Genomic DNA, 20,721 nt, shown 5'->3' on the forward strand with positions numbered 1-20,721 from the left:
TTGTCGGTGTTGAGTTTTTGTTGGAGTTTGGATGGCCTTGACTTCTAGCGGGCACTTGCTGCTAAACAAGTGAGTATGCACTCAATTGTTTTTAGAACATTTCCCAATTGCTCTTCTCTCTCTCTCTCTCTCTCTCTCGTGTTTGTTCTAATGCACTTAGTGATTTTTTCTTAGATCATTTCCCAATTACTCTCTTTCTGTGTGTTTGTTTGTGTTTTGCTTAGTGATTTTATCCTAGATCATTTCCTAAACTAATGCTTATAAGCTGTGAAAAGTGGGAATAACATACCTTCAGAAATAGTGATGTGGGGGGGTAGGATTGCCGGTTTTTAGGAGATGTTTTGTCACGCATGCATATTTTCCTGTTTATCACAACAGAAGTGGCTCTTAAAGTTAATTTTTCAGATTCCGCCAGATCCGTGGAGGAAGATTGAGGAAACCATCTTTAAGATGTGAAACTTGTAAGGAGTAAATGCCTCTAGTGGGTTACTTGGGATGGAGATAGAACATGTTAGTCTGATCATCTGTTGGTTTTGGAGCTATATCTTGATGAGTTGGTCGAATAAACTTGGCCACTATCCTATTAATTTTCCAATGGTCCGCCTAAATTGCTGTTAAAAGTCAGCAGTTGGCAGTCGGATGGGTATGTAATGTGCACGATAAGTTAAGCTTCAGAACTCTAGTAGGGAGGTCGACTAGGTAAGATCTACATGTCAGTCGTTGGACAGTGGGATTGGGGTTATGGTGGTGGTGCTTTCGAGTAGCAGAATGTCGGGGTGAGTATCGAGTGATGTGTAGGTTTGATATCTGGGTCAAGGACTTGTTTTTATTATCATTGCTGTTATTGTGCTTTTACTGGCTAAGATGAGTGAAGGTAGAACTCAAAAACTAGTGTCGTTGGTTGAAGTTGAGGTTCACTCAAACTTCTTCTGTAATGAAATAATCTATGGGGAATTTTCCTTTCCGGGACATTGTTGATGCATATTTTCTTTCTTTCTTGGTTGCCGTGTTATTCCGTTTTTAGTTGGTCTGCGAGACCGGCGACTTTTGAAGATATGGCAGAAGATCCGATTTTTATCATTGCTTTATTTATATATGACATATAAATAAAATTTGGGTCTAATTGATGGATTTGTGATTTAAATTTGAAGCCCAACTTGATAAACCATCGATTTAAGTCCCCCCATGTAAAAACCCGTAGTTGTCAGGTCATGAACAAACTGTAGTCTGTAGCATTGAAAAGATTTTATTTTCATAATAAATTATTCTGAATGCGTTTGTAAAAAAAAAAATTGATTTTTGGATTAGTTGGGATTAATTAATTTACTTGACGAAAAGAAAAGGGAATCAAAATCACAAATAATGAGTGGCAGAGATTCAATTATTCAATAATCCATTGTTTGCTCGTAGAACACCAAATTTTAAACAAAATGGGTTTTGTGATATTATTTCTTTTTTTTTTTTTTTATCGTTCGGTCTAACACTCTGTGTGGTTTGGCTGATCGCAAGAAGGAACAATATAAAGATGGAAAATAAGAGTCACATCGAATTCATATTTCAATATTGTACATCTCATATTGACATAAGCTATCACCTAAAACAACATATCTCTTTGTTTGACAAAAATGAATAAATAGCACGCGCGATTCTAAAATTTTGAGTTAAGGTCTTTTAAGTTTTGAAAAATTTTAATTGGATCTTCAATTGTCTAAACATATGTCATATGGTTTTTCATCTGTTGGATTGTTTAAATTGATGATAAATTTTACGTGGTAACAAATTACATAGAATTTTTTATGGTTTTTAAACAAATCATAAAACAAAAAAAACAAAAAATTGAAAAAAAAACTTTGATCAAACAAAAAAAAACTAAAAAAAATTAATAAATTTTATTATGAAAAAAAAAAAGTCTTTATTTTTTTCTCCTTGCTTCAAATCGAAGGTCTTGAATTTTAAAGGAAAGTTTGGACAAAAAGATAAAAAAGAAAGGTTAATAGTATTGCAGGGGAACAAAATGAAAGCATGTTTTGTTGTGGATAGGAATTTAAATAGCAGTTGTGGTCACGTTTTTTGTTGCATCGGGTTTATCGCATTTTCAGATATAACGGAAATAATTACGGTCATTAAGGTCATTGCGGTCGTAAATTTTTTTTTTAATTTTACACAATTTTTTATAAAATATAATAATTATAATTATAATCATAAAAACTCTTATTTAATGATTTTTAAAATATATCATACTATATTTTTTTATTTTCTAAAAAAAAGTATTCACAATTTTAGTTAGATTATAATAAAACATTCATATTTGATTAAGCAATAAAATTTTTGCTTGAGCCAAGTTCATATTCAATGTTAATTCTAGACAAATCAAGATATTAATAAAACATAATTTATTAAATACCAAGCATCTATATTTAATAAAATTACAAACTTAAAAATATAATAATTTCAAATTCTATCAACTATAACTATTGATATATATATTTCAAAATTTACCACATGGTAGAATGACGAGAAGGATCAAATTTTCTATTTTCATTTTAAGAGTCAAGTTGACTCTATCCCCATCCCTATGACATTTGTTCTTGATACATTTGATGTGGATGATATATTTGAGGATGATATATTTGTGGTGGGGGATACATTTGAGGTGAATGATACATTTATGGTGGATAATAACTATATAAAGGTGGATAATTGTGAGGAGGTTGAAAATTAGGTTGTTCTAGTAAATAGTAACGTTCTTGAGTACTAGCAGATGATTCATTTTACTCAAAGTTACTAGAATTTGGTCTCCTACCTGAAGATGAAGAACTTATAGAAATATCATAGTGGTGCTTCTTAGCTTTTCCTTTTAATCGAGCTGTATGTGCACTTTGACCTCTACTAGATTCAGCAGATGGATTTACTCTATATTCTGTCATGTTAATAAAAAGTCCACCAGTAGCAGCAAGGCCAAATTCTCTTCCAAGTGGGCTATAAGATCGATTTGCATCAATATTACCACCAAAATTTGCACCGTCACCATCAGCATCATCTGGACTTAAACCCCCACCATCATCACTATGACTTGGTGTTGAACTTGAACTTAAATGAGACATATTCCTTTATTGAGATTGGTGTGACTATTCAACATTCATTTCATTATCAGAATTATTTGCAGGTAGCCAATTAAAGTTTTGACCATTTAACAAAAGATTTTTTCTCCTACAGCCATTCTGTTAGTAGATCATCCTCTTCAAAAATATGCCCAACGCTAATAGGATTAAAACTATTATTTATCTCGTCAATGCTCAAATTTTTTTTATGTCTCATCCTCAGCATCATGTTGTATTGGGTATATACAAGTTTATGAAAATTTTCAAACTTCAATTTGTTTCTTGCTTTGGTGTGAATATAGCTAAATGTGCTCAAGTTACATTCACAATTTGTTGCAAATGTTTTCTGACTAAGCAATTTGATTGCTAATTTTTGTAATTCAGGAATACAAGTGCCATATATCATCCATCACTCAGCTGTATAAAATTATTTAAATTAAATTTGAATATACTCTTCAATTAAATAATATAAATAAATTATAATGATTTAATTTACTAATTACCTGGATTCATTTGCTTCCAAGCTCTTTGTGCCTGTGGAGTACAAAATGTTTCATGCTTGTCTCAAAATAATAGCAACTACATCAATTGAAAATACAATAATAAATGAATAAATAAAAAATAATTTTATTTTTAATACATAAAATAAATGTCAAATTTATAAAATAGTATTAAATACTAACCTGATTAATCATTCTGATTTAAGTATCTATATAAGGTTCTAATCTTTCAATAACTGCTCTTATACCATCTAATGTTTCTTTAAGTACATTTTCAAAATTCTCCACTCCAAATTGAAATTGTGGATTTAGATAGTAACCTGCCAATAATTCATAACAATATTATATTAACGTAATAAAAAATAAATATATGAGCAATTTAAGCATAAAAAATAAACATATTTTTTTAAATACAATCTATATTCTTCATTTACTTACCAGCTGAATGTAAGTCAGAATGCATGAAACTTCATCTATTATCAATAATCTTTTCATATTCGGCAGAATAACGATAATTTTACTGAATTGCTTGTTTAGCTCTATCTATTGCCTCGTAAATAAATCACATTGTTAGTTTTTCATCACCATTAACAAGGCGTAACACTTTTACCAAAGGCTCATAAACTTTTAATATATCACTTGCTTTTTTTCAAAAATCTTTTTTCAAAATGATTTTTCTGGCTTCATAAGCAGGCTCTGATTTTTGTTGTCCCCATTTTGATTCTTTAAATTCTTATATATTCAATAATAAATTTTTAGAGCAATATATTTTAAATTAATATTTTAAACAATGATATCATAAAAACGATGCTAGATTTAAATAGTTATACTAATTACTAAGTACTAACCTTTGAATTGAATATCTCTCTCAAACCTTGCTTTTGCCTTGTTATTTCTTCTAACTGTATGAAATAAGTGGCAAATCGGGTAAGAGCAGGACGGAGTATTTGCTTCCCTTGTGTATATTTCTTCATCAAATTAATAGTCCAAATGTGATTGTATATAAAACAAGTCACTTTTTTTGCACCATCCAAAACTTTTACCACATTTTTTTTCTTGCCAATATCCTCAAGGCACAAGTCCAAACATTGAGCTGAACATGCTGTCCAATACAAATGCTATCTCTTTTTCATTAGTATTTTTCTTGCAGCCCTAAGTGCTGCCTCATTATCAGTGACTATTTGAGCAATGTATTTTTCTCCAATTTCTTCAACAGCTTCATCCAATAATCTGTAGTAGAAGTTTGCATCTTTACTACGAACATTTGAGACATCTATAGATTTTCAAAAAATGGTCCCTTTACTATAATAAACAAAAAAAATTAATGATATGCATTTGATTCAAACTGTTGGTCCAACCATCACACATCAAAGTGGCACCTAATTCATTCCAATAAGCTTTTAATCCACTAACCCATTCATGAATTTGTTGATACTCATACTCTAAATACACATTTGAGACCTCATAAGGTGTTGGAAGTTTCACTTGTTGGCCAATTTCTGCTGCCACAGAAATCAAATTATGCAACCATGGAGAGTTTGCTAATTGAAAAGAAAGTCGATCATATATAAAAAATTTTGATACCGATTCACCCATCTTCCTTCTTAATGTCTTTAAAAATGAATCGCTTATTTTTTTTGCTTTGAACTCTTACTTCTAACTAATTCAGGTATAGCCCATTTTAATGAAAATTCAGACTTACTTGGAGTTGATTTCCTCATTTTTTCCTCAAAATATTCAGCAACGAAGCCATGAAAGCTTCGTCCCTTTTCATGTATATTACTCCAACCACTAGTTCTTTATCTAAATTCTTGTCTTTGGTGCCACTCATATTGTGATTAGATACTATCTCGCATGGCTTGTCTAGTAGCGATGTCTTCATCAATAAAACCTTCATAGTCATAGTCTTTCCCTCTTAATTGTGATAAAAATTCATCATTTCTCTTTTTGTTCTCAACTTTCTTTGATTTGCTTTCTTGAAGAAGTTTCATCATACTTTCTCTTACTAAACCTATTAATAATATAGTTAAGAAAAAAGAAAAATTAGTTGTACATGCTTATGTAATTTTGTAATTTTTATTGAGAAATTAACAATAATATTTTCAAAGGAATTATAAAAACATAACATACCAGTAACATTGGGACATGGTGCAACATTGCCAGTTTTATGAGCAATGTGTTCCTTGAAATGTGTTATTCCTCTTTTTACAACTTTACCACAAAGTTTACATAAAATATTTCCTTTGATATTTGGCACGAGTGTTTCAAAATGTCAACCTATATCATCACTTTGTGCGCCCTCTACTCCTTTGCTTGGAAACTTTTCATGTGGTGTCATATTTACTATTTTGTATAAAAACAAAATAAACTTATGTTTAGAAATATTAATGTTACTTATTTCATCATTAAAAATTGAATCTATATTAAATTTTTTAATTTTTAGTTTTAATCTTAAAAGTAATAGATCGTAAAATGCTAAATTTATTAAGTAATTTAATCTTTTTGATATACTAATTGATGTAAAAAATTTTTTTATCACAATTTACTTTCAATATATTATATAATAAATAGAATATTCAATAATTACACAAAAATAAAAATAAATTAATAAGAATTAATTTAATAGCAAAAGAATTGACAACAACATAAATACCAAAACAACAAAAAAATTATTAAATTTCAAATATAAAATTATAAATTAATAAATAACAAAATCAAAATATAATATTTAATTTTAATTATTTTTCATCTAACTTATACAAAAAAATTTATTAAAATTTTTCATTTAAAATCCCTATGTATTTCATATTAAATTATTAATTTCTTACTTTTTTCAATTATAAAATCTCAATCCTCTAACTAAATTTTATCAAAAAAAATTTTAAAAATTTTAAAAATTTTAAAAATTACAAAATTTTAAATTTAAATTTTAATAAAATTAATTATAAAATTAAATAAAAAACACGCACCCCATTCTACCTTTCAATGCACCCAACCTCACCTCATCTCACCCCATCCCTTCACCTTACCCTTCAATGCACCCCACCCTACCCCCATCTTAACCCCCAAACATCCCACCCCACCCCTCACTTTTTACCTTATCTCAGAAATTAAGAAATTGTCCCCCTGATTCTTTTTTAGCCATAAATTCTTCTCTACTCCTCTTCATTTTTTGATGGCATCAATGATAGATCTCTCAAATAAACTCAATCAAACTTTCTATTTTTTCTCAGTCTCTCTTTCTCACATACCCTCATCTCTTTCAGCAGATTAGATTATCACAAATACGAATATCAATATTATTCTACAAAAATTTTATAAAAAAACAAGTTACTTAATTTTTTTCTTACCTTTTTTTAATTTTGATTACTAATGGAGGATTTGAAATTGATTTGAATTTGGGTAGCTATCGATTAAATAGATGATAGTATCTAAGATTTTTTAGATGAATTTTGAATCTGAAAAAAGAGAGAACGAGACTGAGTTATGGGCACTAAACATGGATTTTTTTCTTTTGGCTTTTGTCTTTATTTTTACTTTTGTAGTATTTTTATTTTATTCTGATTGTGGAGAATCTTGGCTGTTTACTGTTGAAATTTGAAAGCTTTCTTTTTATTATTATAATTTGTGCTGAGCAGTTGAGTGTGGATGAAAAAAATGGAATAGCGGCAATAACGGACCATTATTATTCCCGTTATGCTATTTTTTAACGATTGTTACACATCGTTTTAATTGTGATTAAATTTATTAAATATTTTTTTCTTGATAGCGGTGGTCGGGTAATGGCGTTATCGCGATTTCGAGATCACTATTCTGCTATAACACTGCTATTTAAATCCTTAGTTGTGGATAGTGATTATGTTTATAAAAAAGAGAAGCATGTCACTATTCTCACAACTTCTCTGTTCTTCGCCAACGATGGCAATAAGAAAGCCCTCTAAATCCTACAATAGAAATAAGTGGCACTGCACCAAAGAATAATGGGTTTTTTTTTTCTCTCTCTATATATTTTTATCTTTTATTTTTACTCTTGCACAATTTATCTCTCTCTTTTTCTATCATAATCAATGGAGGACATTTCATTCATTCTCCCTTTATCTTCAGGATTATTATTTTTTTAGAGTCTCTTTCTCTCTCTTTTTTAGTGGGTTCTCTCTAAAGTTGGTGTTTTTTATTTGCAAAACCCCATTAGTGTTTTAGAGCTTTAAAACTTTATGGATAGAGACAGAGAGATTATGAATATTGTTGGGGTCTAAAATTGTGAATCTCAATTTCTTGGTGTTTGAGTTCTTGGAGAAAACTCCACATTTTATTTGTGCATTCAAACAAATTACCCCACTTTTTTGCAATAACAAATGTGCTAAACTACCAATTTTAGTTAAACCCGAAAAGTTGGAAATGTTTTATTTTTTAGCTGGTTTAATTTTTTTTAATGGATGTTGAAATTGGTTGGATCAAAGGTACCAAAATTTTATGTAATAAAAGTTTGAATCTAGGGGAAATTGAGAAAATTAAACCAGGTTAATAGTATTAGACAAGAAGAAGAGATTGATTAAAAAAATTTCATATAATAAAAGTTTGAAAGAATATGTGTCATGCCATGTAAGATCTATCATCAATTTAGACAATTCAGCATACGGAAGAACCACATTGACACATATTTGGACAATTGAAGACTTAATTAGAACTTTTCAAAGTTTAATAACCAATATAGAATCTAGCCTAAAATTTAGGGATCACGGTGCTATTAACTCAATAAAAATAGAATGCAATTAACTATTCTGTGCAAAATAATAGCGTAAAGGAGATTTGAATTGAGTTAATTATATTTTTGGTGAGAAAATTTATTTAAATTATTATTTTAAAAATAAAATGTATAATTTTACATTGAATTTTTAATAATATATTATTTTAATCTAAATTTTAATATTATTAACTTAATTTGCCTATGTGACATCTAATCAATATAATTTTGTTATATGCATATTATTTATTAAATAAAAATATTAGATATTTTATAAAAATTTTATTTATATGTTATGTAACAAATAATAATTGATTAATTTTAAATAATTTTTAGATTTTGGTAAAAAAATATATTTTTAATTTATATTAAAAATGTTGATGTAAACAAATAACTTAATAATAATTAGGCTTAAGGGTTTAAAAAACCCATAAACAAAAATTGAATAATCAATTAAGCTTCTAATTTTTTATTGCAATCAATAAAGTCATTATGCTTTTATTTTCAATCAAATAAGACCTAAATTGGATGAAAATTGTTTAAGCTATTAAGTTGAATTACATATGGCACTTAATAAATAAATGACACATGACGTGGCCAATTTTATTCCAACGTGTCACATAATGTAGAAAGTTTGGCTCTTGGCAAGATTTTCTTATCATTTTTGTGCACATGGCATTTTATGATTTGTTTTTATGGTTTATTTGTAATATTTGGAAATAGAAAAACAAACAAATTGCAAAACTTAAAAAACCCCTTTTGATATCTTTAATATTTCAACCAAAAAAAAAAATCCCTAATCTGTTAAACTTTTGAAATCCCTAATCCTTTATCAAATATGAAATTTCCTAAAATCAATTAAGTCAAATCAAAATCAAACACTTAAACCTTAAAATGAAATAAAAACCTTAAACCCTTTAAGCCAAATCTCGAAAGTTGAAAGTGCAATTCTTGAAACCTTAAAGTCAAATCTAGAAAACTATCAATTTACAAAAAATTTGGTTTTCTATCTCAACTTAGGTGATAAGTTGACTAAGCCAAATTTCGAAAGATTATGAGGTATGTTCTTCTTTAACCTATTTTTGATTTGAGATTCCTTTGAATAGAAAAGTCTTTATATGGTTAAAGTTACTTTATGAAAGTTAAAAATGATAGTACAATGGTCCTATTTATTTATATACTATATTAGGGTTTGGGGCATACTTTTTTGAAATGGGTTCAAAGTATGATAAAAATGTTCTTGTGTTTGCTTAATATATTTAGTATTTGTCTATTTATGCATTATTCAATGTTTTCTATTTCTAAATGATAAAGTTTTATGTTTTACATGGTTTCTGTATTAATATATTCATTATTTGTTTGCTTATATGTTATTTTATTATAAAATGTAGAATGGATGATGAATCTGAAGTTATTTATGGGTTAAGATATTTTCATGGTGGTCAATTTGTAATTGAACCTGATTTTGATTATTAATGCAACTATGGACAAATTTGAGGTAAATCTTGATAGGATATCTTATTAGGAAGTAATAGAGCAAGTGAAATCATTAGGCTATGTGCACTCAACTCATGTTTACTATAAGGTCTCTAATACTAAGTTTAATGTAGATAGGTTAGTATTGATACATGATGATAGGACTGTTATGCTGTTGACGGATTATTTATTACATAGAAACATTATAGACATATATGTTAAGTATAGTGTTGATAAGCCTCACTTCGAACCTTTTTTTATTAAAAGAGGTTAATGTAGAGGATAAGGAGACTAGAAAAGGGTGAGGGTAGTAATATAAAAGTTGAAGAGAATATAGAGAGTTTGGATGGTGATGTAAAGGTTGAGAATGCTACAGGAAGTGAGGTGAATATAAGGGGTTTGGCTGGTAATGTAAAAGCTGAGAATATTATAAGGCGTGAGGAGAATATAATTGGTTTGGATAGTAATGTAGAAGCTGAGACTACTACAATGGGTGAGGAGAATATGGGTGATGGTAGTTTAGGTGGTGAGGGTAATGAACAGAGTGCTACAAACTTGAATGGTAAAACTAGGATTGGTGAAAAACATAGATTAGTGAAAAACATATTAATAAGGGAATTGACTTTATGGTCAGGATGTAACTTAATAAGGATTGATAATTCATCATTAAATAAGGAGTGAGGTGATAAAGATAGAGATGATAAAGACTTTTTCTTGTATGATATTAATTACATGGCTGATGATGATGAAAAGATACAAGCCATTAGGTAGAAATAAAAAAAGATAAGGGTAAAGTAAGACATGTGGCTAGTTTAGAAATTTCAATTGAGGTAACTAATGTAACAGATATATTAAGTGAGGGAGAAAGTAAGATTGAGACTAAAAAAAATAGTGAGGTTGGTGTTGAAAGGGTTGATGAATGTGAGGTTGTGGGTGTAGACATAAAAGGTAACATAAAAGGAAAGGTGTAAGGGCATGAAAGTGATTATATGGATTTTTCAGATCTTGAAGAATGTGTAGACAATGTGCAATCTGATGATGAGTCTAATCCATTTGTGAGAAAGGCATCAAGTATATTTAGGTATGATCCTAATTGTGTAATTTCATTATGAGAACTAAGAATGAAATTTGTGGATAATAAATAGTTTAAAGATGTTGTCAAGAAATATGTTTTTGCAAAGGGAATACAATTGAAATTTTAAGAAAATGAACCAAAAATAACTAGGTTAGGTTGTATAAAAGATTCTCGATGGAGGTTTTTTGCTAGTTTTGATTTTAGTGAGAACTATTATATGGTAAAGACTTATCATGTTAAATATATATGTTTTAGAAGGAACATCAATTGTTTACTATCTACTAAAGACATACAGAAGATGTTTAACGATAGAATTATAAAACAACCTACTATGAAGGTTTTAGATTTGATAGAGTTGTGTTAAAAGGAGTTAGGTGTCTATGCAAATTATAATATTTGTCAAAGCACAAAAAGAACAATGTTGAAGGAGAAAAATAGAGCTTATGTAGATGAGTATGCCTATATATAAAGATATGCTAAAGAGTTAATGGATAGTAATCTTGGCAGTACAGTTTCAATACAAGTCCATAGAAAAGACAGAGGGAGGGTTATGTTTTTTAGAATGTATGTATATTTTGGAGCTATTAAAGAATGATGAAAAGATGGATGTAAACCCATAATAAGAGTTGATGGTTATTTTTTGAAAACTATATATAAGGGAAAACTATTAATAGTTGTAGGCAGAAATACAAATAATCAGATATTCTCAATGGCTTGGGCAATAGTTGAGGTAGAAAACAAAGCATCTTGAAAGTGGTTTCTAACTAAACTGATGGTTGATTTAGACCATGTAAATGGTGAAGGCTTAACACTAATTTCAGATATGCAAAATGTATGTGATTGTTTTTATTTTTGTTTGTTATGTGTAAACCATATGGTTTAAAATTTGATAAATCATATTTGTTGTTGAGACTAATACCAATAGTTAGTGAAGTCATTCTTCTAGCAGAGCATAGAATGTGTGCTTGGCACATTTATACTAAATGGCAGGAAAATGAAAAGATGAAAATAGAAAGATCCTATTTTGAAATATTGTGAAGGCTACATATGTTGAAGACTTTGATAATCAACTGAAAAAATTGAAAGCCATGGGATTAGGATCTGTTAATGATGCTTTGGAAGTTTTTGTGTTACACTAGTTTAAAGCATATTTTAAAACTTTTTTCACGTGTGATGCAATTGACATCAATCTTTTTAAGGCTTTCAATGGTTGGATAATTGATGTAGGATACAAGTATATTATCAATATGTTAGAGGAAATTAGAGTCATGGTGATAGAAAAGATACATGTGAAAAAGATTTGGGCACAAAATTGGCCAAACCAACATATCACCAAATGTATTGGTGAAGTTGGAGAAAAATATGGATTTGTCAACTCATTGCAAACTAGAATCAAATGATGATGATGAATTAGAGGTATTTCAAAGTGTTGGTCAACATACAATGAGTTTAAAAGAGTTAAAATGCATATATAAGGCATGGGATCTAAAGGGAATTCTTTGCGTTTATGCTATTTATGCTATGTATTATGACAAGAAAAAGCCAAAACATTATGTTTTTGATTGGAACAGTAATGACATGTATCTTACTTCTTACGACCATATGTTGTAGCTAACGAGGAGGAAGAAATTTTGGTGACAATATACAGATCCAATGCATCCTCCATATTTTAGAGTCATGCTTGGTAGACTTAAAAAGAAAAGAATCAAAGATAAGAACGAGCCAAAAAAAAAAGAAAAGTGGTAATTATACCAGAAAAGGCATGATTATGAAATGTATTTTATGTGCTCAAATTAGACACAACAAGCAAAGTTGTCCAAAAAGAAGAACGAGTAGCTCTTTACAACAGGTAATGTTACTTCATTTTTTTGTTGGAATGTCTAATAATGAGTATTTTAAGTTTAACTTAAAAAGAGATTATGTCTTGTTAATTTTAACAAACATCACCAATTCTTGAAGCAGTGAATGCACAATCATCACAAACAATTCAAGACAAGAAAATGTGTAATTATATACAATCATCTATGTATTTTGAATGTGCTTTAGTTTATTTTGTTTTGGTTTAAAAAATTTTGTGTTACAAATTAAAGTCTTGCTTTATAGTCATAATCAATCAAGCGTAATAGTTGGTGTCAATACTCAATCAAGAAGACCAAGGAAAAAGGAAAGAAAAAGTTACAACAATGTATTGCTCCAATAATTTCAGTCAATAAAAATAAAAAGAAGATTACTTTTGATTGTTTTCAAATTAGCTCCAAAAATCAACAAATCAGATAAAAAAGAAAGCGAATGGAAAGGATTAGGTTATATACCATCTAAAAATCACTAAATAAGTTTGCAATGTAAGTAAACATGCCTCACTTACCATAATCCTTATTATTAAATTTCATGCCTTTTAATTAAACAATTCTTTTATGACTAGCATGGTAGAGAAAGTGAGAGGACTGTAATACCAAAAAGATAAATTGGAGCTCAAGATTATGTTGCATTCAATCATATTTGAAAAGGGGATGGCTTGGAATGGAAAGGAAAGAAAGCTATGACCAGAAGGCAACTATAACAACAAAAGGATGTTGAACTGAAGTAAAATATAGGGAAGCCACCAAAGAATCCAGTCAAGACACAATCATTTCAAACTAGTTCAAGAGCTAAACCAATTTGAAAAGTCTGAAAATTTGATATATATTTTTTGTGTTACTTGTATATGACAAGTAAGCTAGGTAAAGGCTCTTGATAGTTCTTTTTGTGTTAGCTATATATGACAAGGGTTCCTTCTAAAAGCTGTTGGTAGTTAGTTTTTTTTTAAATATGACTTTTGGTAGTTGGTTATTTTTTATAGTTTGTTGTTTTTTTTTAAATATAATTTTTTATGGCTTTAAGATTCTTTTTGATAATTGGTTCATGATTGAAAGACCATTTGGATAGTTCTATAATGTTAACATTTTGTTCTTTATAATGGACGATTTGGATAGCAATTTAATGTGAATATTTTGTTCCCTATAATGGACCATTTGAAATTGTTTGTTTAGTCAAATGGTTTTTTTTTTTCCAACACAACCAAATTTATATCGATATATGAAATTCATATATTAAATACAAATAATTCATTTCAAACTAGGAATTTCATAAACATAAATTCATAAGTTCATATCAATCAACTACATTAATAAATAGACATCATATTCAAATATGGTCTTACAATTTTTTTCCTTTAATAGAAATTCATAGCATATGTTACATTTTAACATAACTTGTAAAAATTAAGATAAAAAAAAAAAATCAAAGAAATTAACATCCCAACAAGAAACATATTTTTTTTCCTTCTCAATTGACTTACCTCTTCCATTGCCAAATTCATATTCTTTGCCATTATTTTTGTTTCTAATTTCAGTTATTCAATCAAGCTTTGTTCATCAATTTCACTTTTCAACCTTAAACCTTTTCTTCTCTTTAACTCATCATTTTCCCTTTTTCAACCATATATAAGAGATTTGGCCTTTTCACTGAATTGGTCATCATGCCACCTAAAAAACCTGCAATTGCCAAGCTTATAATTAGGACAACCGTAGAACCTTATACCAATATCTATCATTTTCCATGTTGTCCACATTAGGCATTTCAATTTGCAATGACTGAAGATTACTTTTCCCTTATACTCCCATTCCATATGTGTATACACATTACTCTGATTAGTTACAGATGATGAGGACGATGAAGACATCAGTTGCAAATTTCGAACTCTAGAATGATGAAAATGCAAAAAGATGAAGATGAAGATATAGTGATGAAACTACAAAAAGATTAAAATGAAGATAGAGCAAAAAGATACAAGGATAAAGATCAACGATCAAAGGAAAAAGGGGATGTAGTTAAAGATGAATGATGAAGATATAAATAAAGGAAGAATGGATTTTCATTTTGGATAGGGATTTCAATTTTCATTTTTTTTACTTTTACCCTTTTTAAAAGTTTCATTTTATCACCAAATAATAAAATGTCACATGTATAAAAATGGTGGGAAAATCTAGACAAGAGTCGCGTTTCCACGTCATGTCCCACATTGAAATAAAATTGGCTATGCCATGTGTCACGTATGTATTAAATGCCACGTGTAATTCAATTTAAAAGCTTTAATAATTTTCATCCAATTTAAGGCTTATTTGATCGAAAATAAAAGTATAAGATCTTTATTGATTGCAATAAAAATTAGGGTTTAATTGATTATTCAATTTATGTCAAGGGTTTTTTGAACCCTTAAGCCTAATATTTATCGAACATCACATATATAAGTTGATATAATTAATAAGATCAAATTTTGAATTAACATGATATATTTTGAAAATTCAAGATGCAATTTATATATTTTTATTTTTTTTTCAAATATCAATTTATTTATTTTTTTTAAATTCAAGTACTAAATATGAAATTAACTCAACATAATTTGATCCTATCAACTAAAAGAGTCAAGTTAATTACTTGTTTATGATTTTATACTCCTAACTAAGCTCACATTTACAGCTTACCATAAATATCTATTTAATGGGTCATTCCAACCACAATCCTATCCTTATCAGAAACTGGGAGTATCGTCACGAGACAACCCAATAACAAAATGACAAACCAAATACAGTTTGCAGAAGCTAAGCTTGCCCTTAAAAGTAGCCCAATTTATAGAGTTTACTGGCTTAGAAATTGTCAAATCGCCCTTGAAATTTGATTCCATTCTCTTTCACATGCAAAATCAGAAAAAATAACACCAATGTTGACCAGAAAACAAATCCCTTCACCACCTGCTAACACACCCACCTTCTTCCTCTTCTTCTTCTTCTTTATACTCTTCCACAGCTTCAGCCATGCCGGTCCAATCAAAACCATAGTGGTCCTAGTGATGGAGAACCGGTCATTTGATCACATGCTAGGATGGATGAAGAAAATCAACCCTGAAATCAACGGTGTTGATGGAACTGAATGGAACCCTTTGTCCACCACTGATCCAAACTCCAAAAAGTTGTTCTTTCAGAACCAAGCTCAGTTCGTGGACCCTGACCCTGGTCACTCGTTCCAAGCCATAAGGGAGCAGATTTTCGGGTCCAATGACACCTCTGCTAACCCTCCGCCGATGAATGGCTTTGCTCAACAAGCTTACTCCATGGATCAATCTACCAATATGTCACAGAATGTCATGAACGGATTTGAGCCTGAAATGGTTGCTGTTTATAAGTCTCTTGTATCAGAATTCGCTGTCTTTGATAGGTAATTATCAATTAGTAATTTATTTTCTCTAATTAGTAATTTAATTAGTAATTTAATCAATCATTTGCTAATATGGCATCATCCTGTTAGAATTTAGCATATAGGAAAATGGCAGTATTTTTCTCTAGTTCGCACATGTTTTCACATGTATAAACTTTTAAAAAATATACTTTTCAGTTAAACAACAATTTGGCTAATCAATCCATAATCACACTAAAAAGTTAATAAATTAAGATGAGTTGATAATTGGTTTCCTTTGAATTTGTCTTTTCTTCTGTGCACCGAAGAATCAAGTATATTCTCCTGAATTTTCATAGGATAATATTGATCAACTTCAATAAAAAAATTACCATTTACAGTAAATAAAAAGTAAGAAACATTTAAGATATTTATTTGGAATAAAAAAATTATTTGACAGCGAGAAATCAGCTCCAATTGATCAGCTGAGTCAATTTGGATGAATGGTGATATTAATTTAGATAAAATAAAAATTAATAATAATGATGAAATTAATACTATAATAATAATATTAAAACTAATAATAAAAATATATATTTAAACACAAATGCAAAAATAACAATAAAATTTTTCATTTTTACACTGACCCTAAATCTAAGACTTCAAGAACATTTTTTCTTTATAATTCAGTTTTTTTGGGGGATCAAGGATAAAAAGAATTTTTATTTCTTTTTTAAATGAAAAACCATTATGTCAAACTTGAATTAAGTATTTATTTTAAACGTTAATTTAACTTTGTTATATTATTCACTAGGTGGTTCGCCTCCGTACCATCATCCACGCAACCAAATCGTCTGTACGTCCACTCGGCAACGTCCGCCGGAGCAACGAGCAACATTCCGTCACTCCTAGTAAAGGGTTATCCACAAAGAACGATCTTCGAGAACCTCGACGACGCCGGAATATCCTGGGGAATATACTACCAGAACATACCCGCCACGTTGTTCTACAAAAGCCTTAGGAAACTCAAATACTTATCCAGGTTTCGCCCGTACGGTCTGACCTTCCAAAATCATGCAAAAGAAGGGAAGTTGCCAGGCTACGTTGTGGTGGAGCAGCGTTACATGGATACAAAGCTGGAACCAGCCAACGATGATCATCCGTCGCACGATGTTTATCAAGGGCAGATGTTTGTGAAGGAGGTGTACGAGACACTGAGGGCTAGCCCACAGTGGAATGAGACTTTGCTGATCATCACGTATGATGAACATGGTGGGTTTTTCGATCATGTGGCTACGCCAGTTAGTGGGGTCCCTAGCCCTGATGGGATTGTGGGGCCAGACCCATTTTTCTTCAAGTTTGATAGATTGGGGGTCAGAGTTCCTACTATCATGGTCTCCCCTTGGATTGACAAGGGCACCGGTAAGTTCAATTTAATCACTCATCTTTACTCTTTAATTGCATTTTAATTTCCTAATAATGTGATAATTGTGAAAAAACTTTTTAAAAAAAAATAATAAATTAGGTGATTAATAAAGCGAAAAAGGAGCATTGAGTTGATTTATCATTGAAAAAATAGATACGTGAGTGCAATATTTTAGCATAGGTATGTAGCACAGTCATTTATTATTTAATTGCAGCTTAATTAAATCATTATTAGGTTAACCTAAATTAAGTTAAGGTCGCTTTTTGTTCATTAAATTTTAATTATAAATCATGAATGTTGAATGATAATTAAAGTTGTATTAGAAAATAATTTGGAGGACCTAATTGGAGAGAGCATTATACATAGATGATATACTTGAAATACATCAGTGTACGACATTATATAAACTACAGAGAGCACCTATTCCCTTTGCGTAGGAAAAAAGAAAGCTGCTGCTAGCCATTTCACACTGACTCTAACAATGGGATAAATGATGGGAATTGGAAGAAAAGTTGACTTCCTGGCTACGTTCACTTGTCGCTTTTCCCCAGTGGCAAAACAGAAAGTGAAATGTTAAATGGAGAAGCAAGTTATGTATGCTAGCCAACCTAGAAGCATAAGGCCATAGAGCTCCTTTTGTCCCTTTTCTTAACCATGCCGACGGCATTTTGTGCCCATCCTAAATGGTTGGTTAAGATGTTGAGGTCATCCTCTTTTGGGGAATAAATAAAAGGAAGAATTAATTAGCTTTAATTTGTCTTGAATTCCACCCACAAATATGCCATAGTTTGTTTGGAGATTCAAGAAAACTTTAGAATTGCTAAGCCATACCTAAAAAAAAAAAAATGGAAATGATGCCTCAAAAAGTATTAACAAATTGGATAATATAGATTGGTATTAGATTCATGGTGTGAAAGCTTTCTATAAGCCTTTTGCTTATTCATTACTTTATTCAAGTTAGGTGAAGTCCTTCCTTTTAGTAAGACTTGTTGCTTGACTTTTTCTCTTTTGTGAATAAATATTATATACTTTTTTTTTATTTGAAGCTATCTTGATATGAATTTTATCCGTTTGGAACTAAAAGTTCAATACGACTTTGAGAATAATAGCAAGCACTTTGAGAATTTAGAAATTTTGAAACTAACTTAGTTGTTAAATTGGGCCTCTTTGGTTGTTACCAAATAATTCAAGCAAAGCCCATCTGTTAGATTGACATTGGGATGTCTGAATTTTTTAAAAGCTCAGTAAGTTGCTTTGGTGGAGCAGTTGTTCATCGGCCGAATGGAAGTCCATTTCCCACATCAGAATTCGAGCATTCATCCATTCCAGCAACAGTAAAGAAGCTGTTCAACCTGTCCGCTCCATACCTCACCAAGAGGGACGAATGGGCTGCCACTTTTGAATCAATTGTCCAAACTCGGACAGAGCCCAGAACTGATTGTCCAGGTCAGTCCCCTTAACCTCCTTTATAACTCGGTCTTTTTGGAATGCTAAGTTGAAATTATTTGTAGTGTTTTAATACCTAAAATGCAGTAAGAGTTAATAATTTTAAATAAACATTTGACAAAATATGAACAAAATACGAAAATGATGTGATTTAAAATTTAGAAAAAATTATCTATGAATTTAGCAAAAATCAAAAATATATTTTTTATTTAATATGTTGATAGTGTCATAATTATTATTTTCCTTGTCAAACCGGTTTGTATATGGGTGTGATTGCCTTCACATGCGAAAGTGTTAAAAATGCCATATGAACAGAACAACTCCCAACGCCGGCGAGGATCAGGCCAGGTGAGGCAAATGAAGAGGCCAAACTTAGCGAGTTCCAGCAAGAGCTGCTGCAGCTGGCGGCGGTGCTAAAGGGGGATGATATCCTCACAAGTTACCCTGAAAAGATAGGAAAAGAAATGAGCGTCAGGGAAGGGAAAGAGTACATGGAAGATGCAGTTAGACGATTCTTCGAGGCAGGACGTTCTGCTAAGAAAATGGGAGTTGATGGAGAACAGATTGTTCAAATGAAGCCATCCCTAACTACAAGATCATCAAAATCTTCATCTCTACACCCATAAATACTTAGAGATAAAGCAAATGTGAAGAAATATAGCAATGGTTCTTTTATATTGAATGGGATAAAGGGGGAGATAACACAAACTTTTTTGTTTTATCCAAAGGAGTTTGTGTCATTTTCATGCAGTTTATTCTATTTATAAGTTGACTATGCAAATGCTCTTCATAATTTTATGAGCTTCAGCTTTAGACCTGGCAACTTACTATGCATCAAAGCAGGCATCTGAAAAAAGAAACAAAAAAAATAAAAAAAGCTTAGTATTTATCCTTTGGAGACATCCAATAAAATCAGAACGATGCAGAAAAGATTAGCATGTTTCTTGAGCAAGGATGACATACATAAATCGAAAAATGGTCCAAAATTTTTGTTATTCAAAAAAAGAAAGCTCAGTATTTATCGCCTAATGCCTCATTTATCAAGAAAAAAATATTGCATCTCATAATTTGTATCACCAACATTATTAGTTAAAATTTCAAAAGGAATACTTGACTTGCAAAAAGGAAATTAGATGCATTTATGGTTATACTATGAAGCGTAAAAAATGATATAACCCTCATTAACTTGTAAACATATCCTTTTCCTTCTGTATACTGCGTCTTACTACCTGTATTTGGTGTTGATAACTCTGTTTTAAAGGAGATTGATATCAATAGAATGGTTGCAGAGACTAATTAATTAGATTAGATCTCGGCCATGATTTAAAGTGTCCCAATTGGGAATATTGGCAGTAGCCTCATTCACCATCTTCACTAGTCTCACCAGCAGAAATTGCAATGATTAGATTTATAACTACGTAAATATAAAAATTACATAAACTAAGTTTCGGCCCTAGCTTTGCCGGGGGTTTTCTTTTTTTTTTTTTTTCATACTTATAATTTTTTTAGAATTAATCTCAAAATATAGCATATCTTAATATAGATTTTTCATTTTATGATATAAAAATATATTAATTTTTAATGTTATCAATTTTTTTAGAATAATGAATTTTGTTAAGTAGCTTTTATCATAATATTTCAAGTCATTATGAAAATAGATGATTATTCAATTGTGTGAATTATTATAAAGATATTTTTAATCTTAAAATTATTTAAATGTCAAATTTGATGTTGCTTTAAAT

At 30.0% G+C, this 20,721-nt stretch overlaps 1 protein-coding gene and 1 non-coding gene across 3 annotated transcripts; both read left to right on the forward strand.

Annotated features, from left to right (window-relative positions):
• Positions 1-15,465: 15,465 nt before the first annotated feature.
• Positions 15,466-19,795, forward strand: NPC2 (non-specific phospholipase C2). Of its 2 annotated transcripts, none has more exons than XM_022896663.2 (4): positions 15,466-16,149; positions 16,922-17,529; positions 18,800-18,979; positions 19,295-19,795. In XM_022896663.2, exons 1-4 carry the CDS (start codon positions 15,656-15,658, stop codon positions 19,603-19,605), a joined length of 1,593 nt encoding a protein of 530 aa, XP_022752398.2. In that variant the 5' UTR covers positions 15,466-15,655; the 3' UTR covers positions 19,606-19,795. The 2 variants fall into 2 exon arrangements, with proteins under 2 accessions (XP_022752398.2, XP_022752397.2); XM_022896662.2 differs by having other exon boundaries at positions 15,529-16,149; positions 18,779-18,979.
• Positions 19,796-19,861: 66 nt separating this feature from the next.
• Positions 19,862-19,969, forward strand: LOC149514737 (U6 spliceosomal RNA). Its single transcript, XR_016328436.1, has one exon. It is a non-coding gene; the product is annotated as a U6 spliceosomal RNA (small nuclear RNA).
• The last annotated feature ends 752 nt before the right edge of the window (positions 19,970-20,721 follow it).

Source organism: Durio zibethinus, chromosome 15 (genome assembly GCF_047325235.1).
Source record: "Durio zibethinus cultivar Kanyao isolate XHJ-2024 chromosome 15, ASM4732523v1, whole genome shotgun sequence".
Lineage (NCBI taxonomy): Eukaryota > Viridiplantae > Streptophyta > Magnoliopsida > Malvales > Malvaceae > Durio > Durio zibethinus.

Excerpts from the sequence above, each read along its gene's own strand:
- NPC2 (XM_022896662.2), top strand. The coding sequence starts at position 15,656 with ATGTTGACCAGAAAACAAATCCCTTCACCACCTGCTAACACACCCACC. Across the intron at positions 16,150-16,921 it reads GAATTCGCTGTCTTTGATAG|GTGGTTCGCCTCCGTACCAT; the intron begins GTAATTATCAAT and ends ATTATTCACTAG. Across the intron at positions 17,530-18,778 it reads TTGGATTGACAAGGGCACCG|TAAGTTGCTTTGGTGGAGCA; the intron begins GTAAGTTCAATT and ends TTAAAAGCTCAG.